This window comes from Pipistrellus hanaki (assembly GCF_964339955.1).
Source record: "Pipistrellus hanaki genome assembly, chromosome: 12".
Lineage (NCBI taxonomy): Eukaryota > Metazoa > Chordata > Mammalia > Chiroptera > Vespertilionidae > Pipistrellus > Pipistrellus hanaki.
The window spans coordinates 34,001,201-34,023,838 of NC_140514.1; the positions used below are offsets into that span (position 1 = coordinate 34,001,201).

Below are 22,638 nucleotides of genomic sequence, written 5' to 3' on the forward strand. Positions count from 1 at the left end.
ACCTCGCTTAATTTCTTAGAGAAGTTCACATAGTGACTTTGGGTTTTTCTCAGTAAATCATATTACCCACAAAAGATAGTCTGGTATCTTTACCAGTATTTATACCATCTTTTTCTTGTCTTACAATTTTTGCCAGGGCTTCCAGCATGATGTGGAAAAATAGAGGTAATTAGTGGCCCTGCTTGTCTTTTTAATTGATCATATATATATTTATTGATTTCAGAGAGGGAGAGAAACATCAATGATGAGAGAGAATCATTGATCGGCTGCCTCCAGCATGCCCCCTACTGGGGATCGAGCCCGCAACCCTGGAATTAAACCTGGGACCCTTCAGTCTACAGGCCAACGCTCTATCCACTGAGCCAAATCGGCTAGGACACCCTGCTTATCTTTTTAAAATAAATCTCCAGTGATGACTATAAAAACTCACATACTTTGAGTAATTAACAAGCTTGCGTGACCCTCTAACAGGGCAGTGAGCTGAGACAAGACCTTGATGAGGAGAACAGAGAAAGAACAGGAGAGTGAGAAGGGAAGGGAGGCGGAAGTGAGAGTTCAGCGTCCTGAGATGAAAGGGTGGGCACTGCTAACCTTAAAAACTGAGCAGAGTCCCGGCCAGCCTGACCAAATCCCCTCTGGGAGCGCCAATCCCATCCCTTCCCCGAAGGGTTTGGATTTGGGCTGGGTCCCTGTGGGATGCGGGTTCACAGAAGGTGACGTGGGCAAGGCCAGGAAGCTTCCTTGAGGAGAGACATCCTAGATGGGTAGATAACCCAGACCTGGGCCCAGAGGAAGGAAAAAAGAGGCTCAAATTTATCAGTGAACATCGGATAAACTTCTTTACACATTGTAAGCTTTCAATGCCTGAGCTCTGCAGACGTAAGTTGTACTTCACTTTGAGAGTTCAGATTATTTCCTTTGAGAATTCAGAGAATCCCCCGGAATTTAACAAATAAGAGGAAAACCACGGGGCTTCAAAAGTTGATAGACTTTTCCTCTGAATAACGGACTTGAATGTTATGACATCTTGCCAGTAAGTCAAAACCTGACGTACAAAAGACCCTGGGTGGAGAGTGCCTTTCCTCAAGGTCAGTGCTACCGGTGTGGGCGGGCATTGGTCTGCATGGAGAAGGGGGCTCAGCAGATCCATGCCTACTGTTACAGCTGTGGCTGGCTCCCTCCTAGGTGAGGGGCATATTCTGTAAATAGGATTTCCCAAAACTGGTTTGGCTCAGTGGATAGAACATCGGTCCGAGGACTAGAAGGTCCCGGGTTCTATTCCGGTCAAGGGCATGTGCATTGGTTGCGGGCACATCCCCAGTGTGGGGTGGGCGGGAGGCAGCTGGTCAATGTTTCTCTCTCATCGATGTTTCTGTCTGTCCCTCTCCCTTCCTCTCTGTAAAAAATCAACAAAATATACTTAAAAAAAAAAAAAAAAAAGTTGGCTATCCTTCCCTGACTGACGGAGGGCCCTGGAGTTCAGGGGGAGGTTCTTGAAGAAGCACAAGCATTTGTTCGCGTGCCCTGGGTCCGGGAACGAGCCTCCTTCGTTTGGAAGGTTAACCTCTTTGACCAGGGGAAGCTCAGAGAGGGAGGGAAAAAACCAAGAGGCTAAACCAGGGAAGAAAGCAATTTGCTTAAATTAAGTTACCCATCTGGGATAGGATCCTAGTGCAGACCAGGGCTTCCTGAGGGCATTCGGGATGGGTCAGACTATACATTTCAAAGAAGAAGTGTTTTCAGGACAATGTGTATCCCCTTTTACGCTCCTGGGTTTTCCTGCTAAATCCTTGATTTTCCAAAAGGGGATGGGGATACAGAACAAAGGCAGCAGCAGCTGGCAGACAGTAGCTAGGGGAGAGAAAGGGGTGTCCAGGGCTGATTTTTCAGGGACCCTTGGAACTGTTGAGGGGCTCCTGGTTTATAGCTTTCCCCGAGGAGGACACTCCCACAGAGTGTATCTGTGCGACTAGGAGAAGACTGGCGTTTGTCAATGTTCTCCTCCCTTCTGGGATGGAGACAAATGGGATGAACCCCGCCCCGCTCCAGAGAGGCGAGCACACAGGTACAGCCACTTGATCATCCCCGCGTCTCCAGAACATGGGCCGACGGAAGGAAGTGCATGGAGCCCAAGCCCACCCAGCGGCCACTTCTGGAGGCCGGTGGACCTGCGTGTTTTCAACAGGCACAGAAGGGCAGGTAGGAAACCGCTCATTGAGTCCGGCCACATCAACTGGGAATCACACGGCCATGCTAGGCTCACCTAGCTCAACGCAGAGAGACATGGACAGCCGTGAGGCCAGGCCAGGCCATTCGTCTCGGACACGTTGCTGAACTTCTTTGGGCCTCAGTTTCCTCATGTGTAAAATCAGGGGCTCTACTGGGTGATCCTCAAGGTCTACTTGGGCTCCAACAATTTCATGTGTAATCCTCCTCCCTCCCTCTTCCTAAGAATATGACAGGTCACAAGGATTCAACACTGTTGCTTAGCTGATTCAAGAGCCACAGGATATATGTCAACTATACTTCAGTAAACACAGTAATAAATAAAAATAAGTCATTACCATGCCCCCCCCCCCCAACTGCTAGAGGATTCACTCAGATGACGAAGTAGAATTTCTGCCATCTATAGATGCTGCTATTTTGAATTTTTAAAGATGGGTTACTAGGAGTTATGACCACAATTCGTATTATTTGCACTGCAATCCACCACCAAAATAGACCTCGACATCTGATGCATTCTTCCTATAGCAAGGGCTTCTTATATTAAAAAGTATGCACACACACAGAATGTGTGTGTGTGTGTGTGTGTGTGTATGTGTGTGTGTGTGTATATATATATATATATATATATATATATATATATATATATATATATAAATACAAATGTATGCCATTCCTCTCCCCCTCGGGCTGGGAGATTAGACTGATCACATGATGCTCCGGGCTGCTTCTGCCTATCTGGAGACGGTAACCTGGACGGCTGAGGGCCCAGAGGCGCCGCCTGGCTCAGGGGTATGGATGAGCTGTAGTTTCTAACGCTTCAGCAAAGCATACCTTCTCCTCTATATCTACCAGATTGACAGGCCTGTGGCCAATCCCTTTTCCTCTGCTAAACAGGAAGTTGTCACCCGGCCTTTGGGAACAGGTAGCACTGGCTGACCTGTCCAAAGGGCCTACATTGGTTCTAGGTATCCTATTTCAAAGAGGCAAGCAGAGCAGAAAATCGGCCAGGTACATGCTCTGCGATGGTCCCGGTGAGCAGGCAGTCTGGCCTAAGAGGCAGCTGCTTGGGGAGAAGAGAGAACTCTGTCCTCAGGTATTAATTACCCTCTCTGGGACCCAGGGAATAGATAAAGTGGGCGTCCTTTCATTGGGAAAAAAATAATAAAAAGGAAATTTCCACATATTTAACAAAATTTCATGTGTCTAGTCAGGTGAAAGCAAACGTGATATAAGAGGAAAGGACTGATAAGCCACAGCTTCGCTTCCCTGGAAGGGCGGAGGGATGGGAGCGGGAGGGCCGGGTTTCAGGTAACCCTGATGACGACGTTCTCTGTATGAATTAGTAAAATGGAATAACAGTAAGCCTACTGTCCACAGCTGAAAGAGATGAGATGACATGCGTGTCAATAAAGAAAGACACACGTGGAGTAGTTAGGGAAATGCCGCTGGGCTTCGCTGAAGTGGAGAGCGTTGGCAAAGCTTTTGTTGGGCGTGAATGGCTTCAGTGTAGCCCCTGTGAGCCGTTGTTTTTGAATAAGACGAGCCTCCTCTGACTACGTCACGTGAGCTTGGTACCTGTCGTGTGGAAGACGCGGCAGCTCCCGCCCACGTGGGCCTCCGCCTGCAGCGGTTATGGGACACGCTTGTTCGCCTTTCTTAACCAATTTCACCGAATTTTATAGGATTCACATTTCCAACCTATTTTCTCTCCACGTATCCTCCCCCCAGCCCCCTTCTGTCCCATCCCTTCATTCCACAGGGAGAGACAACAGAAACATTTCTGATCAGCGGATCTTCTAAAGCAGTGTTTCCCAAACTTCTCTCATGATGAGAATCACCTGGTGGAGTTGTTAAAACACAGATTCCTGAATCCCAACTAAGAAGTGCTAAACTAGAATTTTTGAGAACATATAGGTAAAATTGCATACCTAACTTAGTGCTCTGTATATAACATCTGTCTTAGAGCACTAGTTAAGTATACAATTTTACCTATATGTTCCCAAAAATTCTAGTTTAGCACTTCTTAGTTGGGATTCAGGAATCTGTGTTTTAACAACTCCACCAGGTGATTCTCATCATGAGAGAAGTTTGGGAAACACTGCTCTAAAGGGAGAACCCTGTCCTCGGGCATTCATTACCCTCAGGGCTTGGAGGAGGAGCTGGGGACCGTGTGCCTGCACTGAGGCTTTAAGCCGGCGCCCTCGACGAAATATCCATCCTTTAGGTGGTTCTTTTACAACGAAGGGGGACTCTGGTATGCTTGATGGGTAACATTTACTGAAACGTATTGAATACGTATGGCCTTTTCTCACAGTTCTGGGCGAGCAGAGTGTGGAGCTGAGCCTCTCTGAGCCCGGGGAATGCATCTGCAGACACGAAGTGCCGGCAGGTGACCTTCCGGGTGGCCGGAGGACAGATGCAGTGATGTCTGTGCCCGTGTGGGCATAGCACCAGGGCCACTCCACGCCCCGGTTCCTCCCCTTCCCTTCCCCTGGGCCACGCAGAAGAAACGTGCCCTGAGAAGGTTTTATGTTCAAAGGATCAAAGGTCACAGCTAACTCATGGCAGAACCAAGTTCAGAATCCAGGCCTCTCCCTCACCTCCAGAATCCGTGCTCTCAGGGGTCACACACCACGTCAACTTTTAAAAACACTCTTAGAAAAATCAGTCGGTGAACCCCATTTTATTATAAAACTAGTCGTGATATGCCTTCAGTTTTAGTGTTTGTTGGGGCTGGATTAGGTGGAAAAACTCTTTAAAGGAAAATTTAGAGGTCTTCTGCACTCTTCCGCTTCTGTAAGCAAAACCTGGATAATGACAAAATTCAACGAAGGTTTTTCCTACTTAAGAATGAAAATAAGGACAACTTGCAAATACTCAAGAGCCCATGTAGGATAAAACAAAACTGCTGCTCAGTACTTTGGTTTCAACCACTCGCTCTAACTTTGCTTTAGAGAACACGGGGGGGGGGGGGGGGGGAGGGGGGGTGGCGGCCGAGGCACCACTGGGGACAGCTGCTCTGAACAGCCAGCAGGTACCAGTGCAGCCAGTAACAAACAGGACGCCAGGGAGCCGTGCCCAGGGCACGAGGCAGGACCACGTTTTCCAATTTGCACAAAACATGGCTAGAAACTGATGATGCTCTTAGGGCACATGACATTCTTCCCGTCTAAAGGAGGACTGCCGACCTCAAGAAATAAATACAGTGGAACACCAACACACAAGCCAAACACCAGCCTTTTGCAGCTGGGTTCTAGGAGAGAATTCAGACCCGAACAGAATCACCGAGTGATTCTCCATTCTGCAGAGGACACTGCGCAGTTAGTGCCATTCTAGGCGCACAGGACACGTGAACTCATCCTAGAAGGATGGGGTCCCTCAAGTGCTAGGGCTTCATGGAGAAGAGCTGATGGAGAAGGGCTGCCCAAATCCCAAAACGATACTTCGGTGGAAGTAAAACTGGAGGGTGGGGAAAACAACAACAAATCCCAAACCTATACACACAGGGTAGGCCTTGCTGTGGTCAAAGTCCGAGTTGCCATCTTGGGGACCACAGAATGGAACACCCACGAGGTAGGCTCCAAGCCCAGCACAGAAATGGGTCCCATGGGCACGAGCCACATATTTATTCTCTTGTCTCTCCCTTTTTCTAACGTGGGTCAGGGAGAACCCTAAGACAGAACTCTTATATTTGGTGGTGGTTTAAAAAAAAAAAATAGAACAGCTGAAAGACCCTAAATATACCCATTGGACAGCGGAAGAGGAGAATAGCAGCCGGGAGCTGGGGAGCTGCGCGCGCCCTGCCCCTCCACCACGTACTGGATGTGAGATCGTAGGCCAGTCACGCGTCTGAGTCACCTGGAAAGAACTCGAAATCCCTTCCCGCCCCCAGACCTGCGGTTCCGAGGAGCTGGCTTTTTAAATTTTTTTTTAATTTTAATTTTTTAAATATATTTTATTGATTTTTTTACAGAGAGGAAGGAGAGGGATAGAGAGTTAGAAACATCGATGAGAGAGAAACATCGACCAGCTGCCTCTTGCACACCCCCTACTGGGGATGTGCCCACAACCAAGGTACATGCCCTTGACCGGAATCGAACCCGGGATCTTTCAGTCCGCAGACCGACGCTCTACCACTGAGCCAAACCGGTTTTGGCGGAGCCGGCTTTTTAGAGCTGTCCTCACCACCCAGCAAGGCAAACACATGTCCGGCTAACGCCTGCAGCTGATCTTCTCTCTCGTGGGCCACTGTTTCCACAGTGGACGTACGGCTGCCCAGCATGAGGCAGGGAGCACAAGCGGGAAGGGGAGCATCTGGAGCCACAGAAGTCAACCTCTTCAATCCCTAAGCCGCCAGCGGGGGAACGAGGATGAGTTGCTATAGCTAAGGTGTTCGTCTCGATTCCTCCTTCCCCCATGACCTCTCACCCACCTTCTGATAAAACCCCTCTCATTAAAAAAATAATAAGAATACAGGAGGAACAAGCATCCATTGCTCCCAAAAGTTGAATGGTTTTCCCCAAATTGCTTGTCTCCCCGTTATAACTATTTTTTTTTAAAAGAAGCTTCTAATTACAACTGATTTTGTGATTATAACACATTTTGCTCCTTAAGAAAATGACCAGTAAAACCTAGAACAGTGTAATAATCTATATTTAGAACTGACTAGAAGGGTAATTAAAAATAAACCACCCTACCTGAAATCATAATACAGATTTTTTTTTGTATTCTCAAGCTTCTTAAAATGCTAAAATTTTATCAGCTCAAAAAAATAAAAAATACACATATGTATATCACTTAATATCTCAAGTAGCAGTCTCTCCTCTCTCCACTTCAGCATCTCATTCTCAAGAGAAATGAATACACTTTCAACTCTTGTGGCTCCTCTTGAATTTATCTCCATTATTTTTCCCCCCAATCGCATGTGGCTTATACTATTTTCTGATTTGCAGACTTAGGTGTTATTTAAGGACCGCTTATTATGGATGAAGAACTCGCCCTTTTATACAACCTCGAGGATCCTCCTATAAAGGGAATATTTCCCTAGTTCCCCAGCTTTAGCGCCGGAATCCAGCCTCTCGGCGCAGTGACAGCTGAAGCCGCGGCCGCATGTGACCAGATTCTAGGTCGGCTGCTCCAGAAGTACGTGTGCCCTGCAGCTGCGTTCTCCAGCGATCCCATTAAAACGACCCTTGTCTGGCTACGACGACATGAAAACCATTTAAACATGACTTTAGAATTCCGCCGCAGTCCATACATCACCCGGTCTAAATGGACCAAACCCTACACAACAGGAATCTGGGAAAGGGTTCTCTAAGTGACCACAAAACCCAGAGAGCGCCTCTCTGGTTCTCGCCAGCTCACTGTCTCTCCTCGCTCCGCCCCGGAACCCCTTCCCTGCTGGTCCCAAACCCTGGCCTGGAGGGACCTGCGAGGAAACCAGTTCTAAGTTGGGGAGAGCAGAGCCGCCCAGCTTATCCACAGAGCTGAACAGTCCCCCCACCTGAGGCTCACAGGGCCTCCTCCACGGAGACACAAGCACCGCAGAGGGAACGGACCCGAGGGCCTTTCTCCGTCCCTCCCGTCCCCCCAGCTCGGGAGGGACAGAAGTGAGAGTGCGCTCTCGGCAGTTTACGGAAAGCGAACCTTTGCTGCTTTGCCTGTATGTGCTCTGCCTGACTCATCTTACAATCACCCAGCGGCTCCGGCACTGGAATTCCCGGTACCTCCACGTTCGATGCTGGGCACTCCCTTGCCACCAAGGGCCAGCTGCTGTAATGGAGGCCTCCCTGGAGCGGAGGGGCAGTGGGAGGGCCGGGCCACAGAGGAGAAAGCTGGCGAGAGGGTGAGAGGCAGCGCGCGGAGCCGACAGCTTACAGGGGGCGACAGAGCCGGGCTCCGCTCCTCGCTGTGCACTGAGCACAATCGGGTGGAAACAGGGCACGCAGACACTGAGCCTCTCTCAAAACCACCCCCTTTAAAGGATGATAAAGCAAATGAGTAAAGTAAAAAAAAAACCAAAAACCTATCATTTTACACACTATCCAGGAATCCTCACCCAACGCCACCGATAGGGTCTATGACTTGAAGCAAAATGATGTATAACGAAGCCCATTTTATAATACCACAGGCTAAACCAGTGGTCAGCAAACTGCAGCTCACGAGCCACATGCGGCTCTTTGGCCCCTTGAGTGTGGCTCTGCCACAAAATACCACGGCCTGGGCGAGTCTATTTTGAAGAAGTGGTGTTGGAAGAAGTTTAAAAAATCTGGCTCTCAAAAGAAATTAAAAAAAATTTTGTTTTCCCCAGTCGTTGTACTGTTGATATTTGGCTCTGTGGACTAATGAGTTTGCCGACCACTGTCCTAACCCCAAGCAATCCCCTGAACCAGGGACCCCCTGGCTCCGCCAGCAGAAACAGAGGACATACGTGGGGTTCCTCCAGGGACACCTCCACAGGTTTTCCTACACACATGCTGTTCTCGCAGGAAACCCCTAACTCCATCCTCGGGCGTAAGTTACACTCTTTCATCGGTAAATGAGTTCTGCGTTCTAACTGCTTGTCTTACCAATAAAAGGTGTGTTTTTTTGTTTTTTTTCTAAAGATTTTAAAACCGATTTTGAGCTGAAACCGGTTTGGCTCAGTGGATAGAGTGTCGGCCTGCGGACTGAAGAGTCCCAGGTTTGATTCCGGTCAAGGGCATGTATATTGGTTGCGGGCACATCTCCAGTAGGGGGTGTGCAGGAGGCAGCTGGTCAGTGTTTCTCTCTCATTGAAACCTAGCTCTCTATCCCTCTCTCTTCCTCTCTGTAAAAAAAATAAATTAAAAAAAATATATATTTTAAAAAAATTGATTTTTGAGAGAGAGCAGACAAACGGGAAACCTGGTGGTAAGCTTGATGACCCTCCCATCATCACACAGGACGTGTTTCTAATAGTCGGTGACCTAAAGGCTGGGGCTGTCTCGAGAAGGGAGGTACCACTGTGAACAGTCCCTTCTTTGTAAACAGATGAGGGCCCCACGGAATGCGAGTGAGTGGGGCTCCTTTTCCGGTGAGGTCCCAGTGCCTGGGAGCAGCAGGGCTGTTTGTTCACTTCCTTCCAGGCCTCGGCGACGCCCTGGAGCAGCACGCCCACACCCCGCGGACGAACGGGCAGACCCGGAGGATGCCGGCTCCCATCGCCCCGCTCCCGCTGCCCTCTCCTGATCCTATAAATTAGGGGTGTCGAACTCAATCAGAGAAGGGGCCAAAATCTAAAATCCAGCCTAAATCGCGGGCCGAATGGTTTACTGAACAGTCATAAACTGACAATGTCATAAACTGACAGCGGAGTGCAGTGATGACAGCGCGGTGCGGGCCACATTGCAAGGCCTGGCGGGCTGGATTTGGCCCGCGGGCCTTGTGTTTGACACACGTGCTATAAATCATCCTGGCAGGTAGCTGGGAAGCAGCTGCGGGTGACAGCTCTGCTCCGGAGCACAGGAAGCCACCTTTTCACCCTCCTGCTGTTGTTTGTCTCTCCAAACGTGACAAAGGAACAGATGTAAGCAACATGCCAACTGCTGAGGAGATCTGCCCGGAGCGCCAGAGGAAACCTGCTCGGAGCCACATCACACCGGCCGCCGCGGGGAAGGACAGCGGAGTTCACTTCCTGGCGCCCCCACGGACGCTCTGCTCGCGTCAGGCCGCTCCCCCTGCACATCCCGGCATCCGCCTTCGCCCCTGTGGTTCCCAGCCTCGAAGCCACTTCCCGAGCCCTGTTCAAAGGCCGGGCCTCCCACAGCGGTCTTCTCTGACCTCCCCTACCGTCAAGTCCCTGGTTCAGAGGGCCCTACCATCTGTGCAAGGCCAGCCCAAGCCTTTCAGAGCCAAGCTCATCTCTGTTCAAACCTCCCTGCTCCCCGAACCAGGCTGCAGCACGCTTTACACACCTCTGTATTCCCAAATCACTCACTGTGAGGAGTCTGTTGGAAAGCACGTTTAAAGGGGTTCAACCAATATTTTAAAATATGAAATAAAAAACGGCTTATAAAAGGTATTCTTGGGACAACTGGGGAACTATTATCTGACAGGAGACTCCTATGAATTTTCTTAGGTATAGAAATGGTGGTGTGCTTGTGTAGGATACCACCTTATTTTTAGGAGGTGGATGCTGAAGTAATTCCAGGTAACTTATTTTTAACTAATCAGCGAAAATATACGTGTACGTGTGTATGTGTGTGTGTGTGTGGTGCACTTCTCTAAATACACATACATGCACAGATACAGCAAATGGAGCAAAATGTCACAACTGCCAAATCCAGCTGTTGAGCGTACAGTGCTCCCTGGATTATTCTGTACGTGTTCCTATGTGCTTGAAAAGTTTCATAATCAAAAGTAGAAGAAAACAAAACAGAAGAGAAAAAAAACAAAACACCATGAAGCACAGTCTGGTGTTAGGTGTCTCTGGACGTGTGCGCCCTAGGTTACAACGTCAATGTGTTTCCTGCTGTACATCAAGGCCACGAGTGTGAAAATGCTGCCCGAGAGCTTCTCCCTGTGCAAGGCACTATCTGTTATTTCCTTTTAGAAGCCCAGGACTTACACGAAGAAGCTGAGAAATCATTTTATCTCCCATCCACTGAAGCAGTATCAAAACATCCAAGCCATTTCCTGCCTCCGCGCATTAGTTCCAACCTCAACTCAGCCTTCAGGCCTTTCTGGCCCGATGTTTAATTACTCATCAGCGAGGCCACTCCTGGCATTCCAGTCGGGGCCAGGGCGCGGTTGTGTTCGACTCTGAGCAGGGTGGCCAGCTGTCCTGGTGTGCCTGGGATGGAGGCGTTTTGTAGGACCAGGGACTTTTGATGCTAAGACTAGGACCGTCCTGGAAAAACCAGACGGTTGTGCATCATAAATCTGAGGGAAGACTGTGCGAGAACCCAGGACAGGGCCGGGAGAGCTGACACTGTCAGGTCGTGGTGTGATGTTACCACGGCACCGCGAACCACAAAGGCAAAACCCAGCCCAGGGAAAACGGTGACAAGCCAGAGAGCCCCACGACGGCATCGCTCCTGACACAGCAGGTGCCAGATTGCCAAGTGTCTCTCGTGCCCTTGACCAGAACCTCTCCCGCATCCTCACCACTAACCTGGAGAGCAAGGGACACGGAGAACTTACCGTGAAAACGTCGTCATCACCAAGCTCAGCTTCATTGTGGATGGTGGAGGAAGATGTGGTTGAGCCTAAGATGACAAAAAAAAAAAAAAAAAAAAAAAAAAAATTGTAATAAAAAAAATGTTTTCAAGGAGGTTAAGTCTAGTCCAATAGCTTAAAAGGTAGATTTTAATAAAATCACATCTTGTTCCTTTCCTATGTAGCTCACTAGCAGAGGTTTCCTGGGAATTAATGCTTTTAATTTATTCTTCAATTGACCCTTGCTAGGATGCCCCCTAAATGAACTTGGCCGACTGTTGTTCCCAATTAACCCCTTGAACTTCTGCACTGGCCACTGGAGAACAAGCACACAGAGAAGCTGTAAGGAGGAGGGGTGGGGAGAGCCTGCCCACTACTCTGCAGTGCAAGGTCAAGACCAGCCTCTGCCAGCGATAAGCTCCCCCTCCTCCCAGGTCCCAACAGGGTACAGCAGGAAAAGCACAGATGGAAAACCGCCAGGTTAGACCCATCTCCCTGTCAACTGGACTTAGCTTTCTGGTCTTTTCATCTACCAAAGAGGGGGCTTGACTCAACAGCTAAATTTCAGGGGTTCTGAAATTCAGGCAGTGTTCCCCAAAACCCAGACTGTGGGAGCCACCTTCTAAGCTGACACCAGGACAAGACTGTTCTCTCTTACAATACCAGGGCATTGATGAGTTTTCTGTTTCTGCAGGCCAACATTTAGGCTCAGGTCAGAAAACCAGGTTTATCCCACCATGAAATGAGGGTTCTGTTTATTTCTCTTTTCATCTCTTCATTCTGGTATGCAAACCAGTAGGAATTCCCTTCTTTCCCCCATTAGTAGTACCCAGTAAATGTGTAGATCAACAAGTGACAGGTAATGGCCAAAAGGAAAAATATTTAAATTTGCATAAGTGATAGACCAAGAGCAATTTATTTTCTACCTTCTCCTTTTCTTGGTCAAGTCTTTAAAAATATGCATTTAGAAAATATTTTGCTACTATATAAAACAGAAATGTAAAAGAATAGCTCAGAAAGGGACGAGAGCCTGACTGGCGTGGCCCAGTGATTGTCAACCTATGAACCAGGAGGTCATGGTTCGATCCCCATTGTGGGGCATGCAGACGGCAGCCTATCAATGATCCTCTCTTATCATTGATGTTTCTAGCTCTCTTCCCTCTCCCTTCCTCTCTGAAACCAATAAAAATATATTAAAAAGAAAGGGAAGAGAAATATTTAAATCTTCAACAAGGAATCCCTGAAGGAAAAATAAGTCCCATAATAGCCTCTGCACAATTCCTATTGATCTTTCAGGGTTTTTCCTCTACTATTTAAATTATACTAATAAATATTTAAGGCAAGTTTGATAGCAAACAGCTGGGTAGAGAAGACATAGAAAAAAAATGACATGTGCTCAATTTTGTTTATAAATTCAGTAATTAAGTATAGGGGCATACTGAAAACTGCTATCAGTAATACAGGTGCTATTTTCTCTCTATACACTTAAAAAGATATGTTTGACAACATTTAATATTTATTACTTGGGTAAGACCAATGATGTAAATCCCAGTTTTCATTGGCTGTCACGTGGTTGTGGTGAACAGATTCATGTTCCAGCTATAATTATCTTACTACTGATGTTAAGCAGTTTTCTACTGAAGATTTGCTTTTCTCTTCCCACAAATCCATAATGAAGAAAAGGACTTCTGAACACTTTTATTTCTTAAACAGATGATACACACATTCTTTTATGATTGATTTTTATTTAGTTTTTATAATTAATTCTGAGGTTGGCCTTTGCTTGATATTTCTTTCTTCTTGGTTTTGGCACCACTGACCCTCTCCTTTGAGAATGGAATGGGTTCAAGTGGAGAATTCCTGTGTTGGCATCTGCGGACTCTAGAAAAGCCCAGGAGAACGATGGCCTAAGTGCCTTCCAGGCCAGGATCAAATGTAACACAGTGTCTACTAATCACTCACCACAGAGTAAGGCCTAAGCCAAGCCAGGGCTCTGGGAGTCACAGATCCCTTTCCTGTTTGGTGGCAGCTGCACACCTGGGCTCTGATTGCAAGAGGGCAGGGGGTGGGCCTGGAGCCCTGGGCTCATTTGAATCTATTCCCCATTTCTGAGCCGTGACCGATAGACCAAAGCCATTTCAATTGCCAGGGAGAGTTGAACTCCATCAAAAACTCCTTCACATGGTAGTCTAGAACTTGTCTTTTCAGAGCAAAATCTAAAATCTAAAACCCAATTGGAACCACTTCTTACCCATCTCTTCCCTGCCCCCCACCCCACCCCTCCAACCTCTCTGATCTCTCCCTTCGTAATTGTTTTCCTTGGATGTTCCTAAAGTTTCAGCTCCGACTGACTGACCTGGCCACCAACCCTCCTTCTAATAAGCCACAGATATATGGTGGTGGACAACAGGCATGGAAAATAACTCAGAACATTAACACAGTCCCACTAAGAACGCAGTGACAAACTCAATACCTTCTATAAGGTCTTCGATTGCTTTCCTCACTCCCCTGTCAAAGGCTCGCGCATCGGCAGGACTTTGGAAAGTAAGTCCAAACTTCCTATTGTCGACCTTCCAGTGATGAAAGGTGGGGTTGGCTTTGGTGTAGACCAAGTCCTTCCTGACATAGCATTCCAACACCACCTGAAGGATTGAAACACACAGGCTGGTTAGCGTGTGAAACAGGCATGCTGGTGTTCGGTTACAAAACTCTAAGTGGGAACTGCCAGTCTTTGGTGGCAACCAATGAGAACCCTCCTCTCCTGCCCTCAGGTGTCTGTGAGTCTCTCCACTGGAAAGGCCTTTGCTTGCCTCTGTGGACCATCCATCCACTCTTTGCTGACCTGTCATCCTATCCCACAGCCCCCTTGCATTGGGTGATCCCACTGAACTGTGGTACGGTACTCCTTAACCACTCTTCATCTCATTCCTCTTTCTCACTCCCCGATTGGGGGGTGGGGCACTAGGCTGAGGTCCAGGTCTTGGGGCTTTGCTGTGCTCCAGATGGCTGATTCTATGTATTAGTGGCTCTCAACTTTCCCTCCTCTGTCCTAGTGAGTGCTTCCCAGTGACTTCAAATCCAACATGTCGAAAACTAACAATCTGCTCTGGAATTTCTGCCACTAGTCGTCCCCCCCCCCCCCCCGCCCCGACTCCCCCACATCTAGCAATGCCAATCCCTCCTTGTTCACTCTCTTTGGTTTAAAATCTCCAGGGTTATCTTTGCCTCTTCTACGTTCTCTACCCCCTGCATTATTAATCACCAAGTCCGTTTCCTTTTTCCTTTAATATCTTTCATATAAATTGATTTAAGTTGCTGCTGCCCTGATCTGGGTCTCTATGAACCTTTTATCTGCATTATTAGAACAACCTCCAGGTTCCTAGCCATTTAACTTCAGAACTGCCTTTAACTAAGCTATAACTTTGCACAGAGTGTCTCAGACCCTTGGTCTTTTTATCTCTAAAATGGAAATAACACTAATATTATCAGCGTGAACATATATAGCATAAAAGCATCATTGCAATCAAGTGAATGCAAATTCCCTTTTTTCACACACACACAAAAAAAATCTCTAAAAATCAGCAATATTTATTCCTATGAACACCAAAATAATTTTGCTAAGTGTTATTAACAGCTTTGATTTTGTTCTGGGGAAGCTCTTCATTTAACCAAATGAAATCTTATTAAGAGAAGGGAAAGAGTAAAGGCCTGCCTAAATTAATAAAAATTCAAATTAGAGAATATTCTTAAATGAGTGTAGGTTTCAAGGCTAAATCTAAGCAGACTAAGACATTAAGTGCTGCCTACTACATGTTCCCCAACTTATAAACAGATGAGAACAACAGTCAAATCGGTATATCCAGTAGCAGTCCCGAGCAGTTAACTACGTTATTACATTGTATTAAAAGAAGACAACAGTCCTTTCACACAGTTCTATTTATGATTAAGATGCTAATTATGGCCATTTCCCCCTAAGAATAGTGCGATGGTTAAATGTCAGCCCAGCCCCATTCCTAATTGGGGAAATCCAAATAACCAAGGCTTTAACTAACAAATGTTATCTATTTTAGAATTTAATAGTCTCAATTCAAAGTCTCAAAATAAATGTTTTGTAAAAACAAAGACTTCCAGTTTCTCCACATTTTTAGGGTGAAAAAATTAGTCTTCGGTTGACGTTTTTCCAAGTTTAAGATTATTACAACAGTACATTTTCTTACATCATTACATATCTAAGTTTAATGACAAAAATGAAAAAGTTCAGATGCTTTCATCTTACCAACAGGTATAATTCCTCTAATGAAATCTAGGCATTAACTTAAAACTTAAACTGGCCAGCGTGGCTCAGTGAGTGCTGACCTATGAACCAGGAGGTCATGGCTCGATTCCTGGTTAGGGCACGTGCCTGGGCTGCGGGCTGGATCCCACTGAAGGACGTGCAGGAGGGCAGCTGATTCATGATTCTCTCATTGATGCTTCTACCTCTCTCTCCCTCTCCTTTCCTCTCTGAAATCAATAAAACTATCTAAAAATAAAAATATTAAAAATTATTAAAGCTTGACCCTTGGACATCATTTGTGTGACGAAGTGGAAGTACACGTCATTGGATTCTCATCTCTGCTTCTGCATCCAGCCTACTGTAATATGCCACTGGGGCTGCAGTATATGAAGAGAGCCTGGCTCTGCACAAATGCACTTGGGGAAGGAGAGAGGATGTCTAACAGCCTTTTCTCTTCTGCTGCACAGGGAAGAAGGACAGCTGTCTCAAGTGCAATTAACTGCTTCAGTTGTGAGTTGAACCGTCTGCTTTTTTCGTGGATTTCCTTGAAAGAACCACTGACAGACAAGCTCCGGTTACTCAAACGTGTGTCTTTGGCAGATCTTTTCTTAACTATGAACGCCTGTCACTTCCAGGAAAGCAAGTGGAGTTATTTGTTGCCACTAATAAAATTTGAACTTTCAAGGGAAAGCATTGTGGACAGCTCCCCAACACTTCAAGGCTTTCCGAATGAGATGAGTGGTGACACTGTGATTTTTGGATACTGTTGGGTTAAATGTAGCAACATTGGGAAGATCTGCTTAAATCATTCTTTTCCAAATGACCAAGGCATGATGTTACAAAACCAAGAGGGAGTAAAAGATGTCATCAACGTGAAAGATAAACCCAGTGGATTTTAATGTAAGAGTGTGAAAAATTCATTGATATGGCCTCAGAGTCCACATTCATAAAACTCTGCAAGCCACGTTTTGGTGTGGTATCAAAAAAGTATATTTCTATTTATCTGAAAAGGTTATTAAAGTACTTCTCCCTTTTTCCAACTACTAACCTGTGTGAGGCTGGATTTTCTTCAAAACAACGTATTGCAAGAGACTGAGAAAGCAGGAGTAGACACCAGAATCCCGCTAGTTCCCATGAAGCCTGATAGTAAAGAGATTTATCTGCAAGAACAAAACACTACCCTTCTCCTAGTTTTTATTCTGGAAAACAGTTATACAGTTAGTTCTCTTAAAGAATGCCGCCCAGGCTAAAAAAAACTATTACTTAAGATGAAAAATTTTTCAGTTTGAATTTCTAAAAAGGTAAGTATCAGTAGCTCTACATCACAGCGACAAAAGCTTTTTGGGGTCAGCGCCAAGGGAGCTTGAGACCAAAAATGCTGGAGTACTGTGGTTGTCCACAAAGCTTTGCAGGCGAGCCTATTTTACAGGACAGGGCTCCGGCGTACAGCGGCCGGGTGCAAAGGTGTGTACGTGTAAAACCGATCGGTATCCTGCCACGCTGCCTTTCCAGAGCTCTGCCAGCCGCACGCCCACGAGACGGGGGCGCTCCGGGCCTGGCACGGGCAGCGGGTGGAATGGCCGCCCTTTGAGGTCTCCTGGTTCCTTTTCATTCGGTGGTTCTCACAGGATCTGTTTCAGGAGGAAACGCCTCTAATCCATCTCAAATAGGACTGAACTCAGACATGTTAAACGTAACATATCATTGCTCAGGAAAACTTGATGGTCTCCAACTTACAAAAAAATAGTCCCAGGAACACCTTGTGGACAGACGTCTGGAGCCCAGACTTCCCACAGAAACAGTGGCAGCCGAGCTCACAGGCCTCCGCATGCAATTCAGCAACAACGAAAACCAGGGTTTTCCATGTTAGAATTGCACTGTGCCACTGACAACACGGCTTCTGTCAGAAAAAGCACTTCCTGTCCTAGCTGGACTACTGGGGACTCTGATACCATCCATCCACTCTATTCCAAAAAACGATCTCCACTCTTTCCTCGAAATCCCACCATTTAGGAGTGGGGGGTGGGGTAGGGGGAGGGCGGTTCTTCAGCAGCCCACCCTCTGCAGGGTTCCCACAGGGACTCAGACTCTCCAGTGGGTGGGGGTGCTGCGTATGGAAGCCAAAAGAAGAGTCACCATGTCTCTGAGGGAGGGTGGTGATATGTGTGTGTGTGTGTGTGTGTGTTGTGGGACAGGGCAGAGGGTGGGAGTCAAGTACCACCGAGTATAGAAGTCCAGAATCTCCTGGAGTGTGACATAGGTAAGGTGAGGGATGCAAAGATGGAGCAGCATAATTGGGTGTGTGATTTAAACACCAGTGGATATAAAAGTCCAGGTGAGTGGAGTCGAAGGGGACGGAGGAACGGAGGAACATGACTGGGGAGAGGGTGAGGCACACCATCCTTCCACAACAGAAGCTGGCCCGCCAGCAGGACTGCCCTGCTGCTGGGCGGAGTCAGTAAGGAGGGACCAGGTTTTGGCTTCACAGGGAAATGGTTCCCAACGCTGGCTCTGCTAAGGCTGTGCGCCCGGACAGAGGAAACGGATCACTTCTTAGAGCATCGCGTTCCCTCACTACCACGTGGACATCACAGTACCGGCCCCTCCAGCTGCAGGGACTTAACTGAGGCTCTTTACGTAAGGGCCCTGAACAAAACCACACAGGTTTATCATGTATGTCAGGGTTAAGATACAAGTTCATACATGTATATATAAAATGAAGTCGTTGGATGAGACCAGCTAAAGGCCATTTTAGGTTGACACATTCTATGACAAACTACAGAAATACCAGGGGGAAAAAACAACATCTAAAATAACCATTCGGGTAAGATAATCTGTTAACACAAAGGTAGCAACAATAAAGGGTAAAAGGGGGGGAAACTTTTCTTTCAAAAATTTTGTAGAAAAAGAACACCAACTAAAACAAAAAGGCAACAATGTGGTGGATGAAGATTAATATCCTTATTATAAAGAGGGCATACATATATATACGAAGGAGAAAAGGTCCCAATAAATCAAATATCGTTAACACGTAACTTAATTGCCCCTGTTTAACAAACAGAAAAAGATCTGATCTCATCAGATACCAGTGGCGATCTGTCAGACTGGCGAAGATGGGAAGTATCGATCCTTGTTCTCATAATGGCCGAGGATCTTCGCACAATAATCCAAAGTCATAAAAATGAGACCCTTAAATTATTCCAAGAAAGTAAAAAAAATTGTGGAAAATGCAGGTAGGTGTCTACAAATGCAGATAGAGAATACTCGGGGAGGGAGCAAAGGGGAAAAACCTTAATATTTGACACTAAGGAGAATTGTCAAATAAACAAAAATAACCAGCCTGATAACAGCAACACGGAAAGTTCTTACAATGTTAGGGCAAAACCAATGGCATACAAAGCTGTTGATGAGTCCGGATTCTGGCTATGTAAAAGTAAAAAATATGTGTGAGGAGAAAAAAAAAAAAACGACATCAGAGCTAAATAAAGGTGGTTGTGCTCATGTGACTTTGGCTCAGCTCTGAGGTCAGAGTGACAGACGAGCAAACGCTGGTTCCAGACTCCGAGATGAGTCACCAAGAACAAGGAGTCTCTCTGAATCTTAATTTCCTCAGGTCTGATGCTCAGGCTGCTCCAAGGACACGATGATACCACCTCCCTGAAGGGCGAGCAGAGGCCTGATGCTGCGGGAAGGGCAGTTATTTTATATTCACAGTGTGGTTATACGGCCTCTATTGTGAATATCTGATAAATAAGACTGTTTCATTATTTGACGATCATGTAGGGAGTTGCTTAAATAGACACAATTTCCATTCATTTCATTTTTAGAGATGAATCAAGTGTGAAAACAGCATTTCTGTTAATCCATATATAATATTTACAGATTGTTCTGTCTTACCTATTTCATAACTTTTAAAACAGTAAGTGTCCGCAAAATATTGTATCTGTACACTTAGCACCTTATCAACTCCACAGACACCACCGGAAAGGGCTTCAGGTGTAATTCTGACATGTCCTGCAGTGTCCCTGTGTTCTCTCTGTGGAGATCCTGTACTGTCCATCTGGCACTTTCTGAATCATCTGATGGCTTTGGAGCATATACTCCATGGTTAAGTACAGACAGGAGCAGTATTCTTCCAAGTTCACACCACCAATTACAAATAGCTTTAGCCCGGCCGGTGTGGCTCAGTGGTTGCGCGTCGACCTATGAACCAGGAGGTCACAGTTTGATTCCCGGTCAGGGCGCACGTCCATGTTGTGGGGTTGATCCCCAGTGTGGTGCTTGCAGGAGGCAGCCAATCAATGATTCTCTCTCATCCTTGATGTTTCTATCTTTTTCTCCCTCTCACTTCCTCTTTGAAATCAATGAAAAAAAAAATTTTTTTTAATAGCTTTAGACATTCTATTTCCCTTCATATCATAGATTCCTTCATAATATAGAATTGAGCATCCACGTTCCTGCATCCAACTGAATGGATGAATCATGCGCCCGCCCCTGTGAGGTCATGGTTATGCTCCAAAGGTGTCTATTTTTAAGCACGTAGAATTATTAGGGAAGTGTGATACCCCTTTTCGTTCCTTTCTTTCTCCAAGCGTGTTTTATTCCTTACCTTTATGGACTTAACGCTACAGTATCTTTTAGCTCAACATTCATTTAGAAGTAACCAGCTATCAGGTGGCACCTTTTCTTTCCACCTTTTCACCAACCAACCAAACCTTGATGGCACGCTCCGTTAAAAAAACAAAACAAAACAAAAAAGACCCCTACACTTTAAGAAAGTCTGACTTCACAGCTCACTACAACCCGATTCATAATAAAGAGCCCCCTTCTGTGTTGAGTATCGTGTCACGGTGACAGAAAGACAGCCTCGTTAATCAAAGATGCCAACAGGACGGACGGCCATACGGCCTCCAGAGCATCCGAGGTACACGGGGCGTGTCAAAAGGGACATGGCTGGAAAGCCAGGGCTACGTTTTTGTTTTTTTGTGTTTTTTTTTTTTTTTGCAACTTGGCACCAGCTCCGGATTTATATCTCTGGATGCTTTCCTAAGAGGCCGAAGTCAGAGGAAGAAGGGAAGCACTATCCTGCGGGAAGAGGGCTGCGAGCTAAGGTAAAGACGTCAGCCGCGGCCGGTGTCACCCCCGCGCGCCCCCCCGTCTGCCATTACCAGTTTGTCTTTCTGCCGTTCACCATGGATGAGAAAGCCGCTTCGTCCATTGCCTTCGGGGTGCATGACCTTACAGACCCCCACGCGACTGATCCCGCCTCCTTCCTGTGGGAACCATCCCCCGCTGGAGTCATCTCTGGTCATAACCACAGCCTTGACGCGCACAATATAGCTGTCACTAAAACGACAACAAGAAGAACGGGGCATGACAGTGGTCTGGCAGTGGCAGGACACGTTTCACAAAGCAAGACGCCAGCGTGTGCTGGGCTCCTCGACAGGAAACCTGGGTCTGGCAGCAATCTGCAAAGGCAGCCCATCTCAACTTTTAGAGAAAAACCAAGACTTGAATTAAACTCAATATAAAGGCACATTAAAAGAAAAAAAAAAAAGATAGCCAGAAACTAAAAATTATTTGTGAGTTTTTCAAGAGGTCTGTCCAATTTCTGGGTGGTAAATAATAATAATAATAAAACAAATGAGCTGGCCCGGCTGGTGTGGCTCAGTGGTTGAGTGTCCACCAAGGAACCAAGAGATTGGGGTTCAATTCCAGGTCAGGGCACATGCCTAGGTTTCAGGCTCGATCCCAAGAAGGGGGTGTGTAGGAGGCAGCCAGTCGATGATTCTCATCATGGATGTTTCTGTCTCTCTCTCCCTCTACCTTCTTCTCGATCTTAAAAAGAAAAAAAAAAAAAAATCAATGAAAACATTAAAAGATAAAACCCCACACAAATGAGGTGATCTCTATATAGTTTGGTATCATACATTAGGAAAGACAAATCTATTAACTTAAAAGGATATTATGGTTTCAACCATTAAAACTTAAGTTTATAAAGCCAAGGTTTAACGTTTTATAAAACCAATAATCCTCCGATTTAGCGTAACACTAGGAGAACCCATTTCCAAATCGCAAATTCACTCTACAATCACAGGTAGATAGGAAATATTTCAACGTAAGTGCCCTTTACACGTGTGGAACCTCTTGATTCTGTTTCTCCAGCCTAACCTTCAGTTCCACGTTAAGTCCTTTTGCACGATTGCCAAACATCCTCTTTCTTCTCCAGAGACCAACTCTAGCTTCTTTTCATTCTTCCGTCACTTCGCGGGGACATTTATTTGCATTTTCAGCGAGGCCATTAAGTCTTACTTGCTGCTTTCTTTCTTTGGAAAGAACTCATTTTTTTACTCATTCAAACCTATATTCCCGTCTTCTGTATGCCAGGGGCCGTGCCAGATTCCAGGGACACAGAGATGTGGAGTTACACAGAACCCCCTCCTTCCGCACTCCCCCCCGCCCCCCCCCGGCCGGCGCTGAGCCTGGCCACGCAGTCTGCGAGCCGCCGGAGGGCCATGTGGACAGCCCCCCTGCCCCACGTCCCCGATCACTTACTCACCCCCAAAGACAGAACCACCTACATTCCCTGGTTCCCTAGAGCCCTGACCCTCTGCTGCCACCCAGCTCCCTTCCCACGGTGCCCATCAGACTCAGGGTCTGACACCCCACCCCTTACCTTCCAATCCCTTCCTCGGGCCTTTTATTTTATTTTTTAAAATATATTTTATTGATTTTTTTACAGAGAGGAAGGGAGAGAGATAGAGAGATAGAAACGCCGATGAGAGAGAAACATCAACCAGCTGCCTCCTGCACACCCCCTACCGGGTGGGATGTGCCCGCAACCAATGTACATGCCCTTGACCGGAATCGAACCTGGGGCCTTTCAGTCCGCAGACCGACGCTCTACCACTGAGCCAAACCGGCTTCGGCCCTTCCTCGGGCCTTTTATTGGTGGTAAA

At 46.7% G+C, this 22,638-nt stretch overlaps 1 protein-coding gene across 2 annotated transcripts in view; it reads right to left on the reverse strand.

The window, feature by feature from the left end:
* The window catches only part of SPRED2 (sprouty related EVH1 domain containing 2), a 125,115-nt gene that overhangs the window by 9,882 nt on the left and 92,595 nt on the right, over positions 1–22,638 (reverse strand). For both annotated transcript variants that reach the window (XM_084901115.1, XM_084901116.1), the window contains 3 exons: positions 20,848–21,025; positions 13,877–14,045; positions 11,389–11,453 (listed from right to left, as the gene is read on the reverse strand). In XM_084901115.1, the coding sequence (XP_084757241.1) occupies positions 11,389–11,453; positions 13,877–14,045; positions 20,848–21,025 (412 nt within the window). The remainder of the gene's footprint in view (positions 1–11,388; positions 11,454–13,876; positions 14,046–20,847; positions 21,026–22,638) is intronic.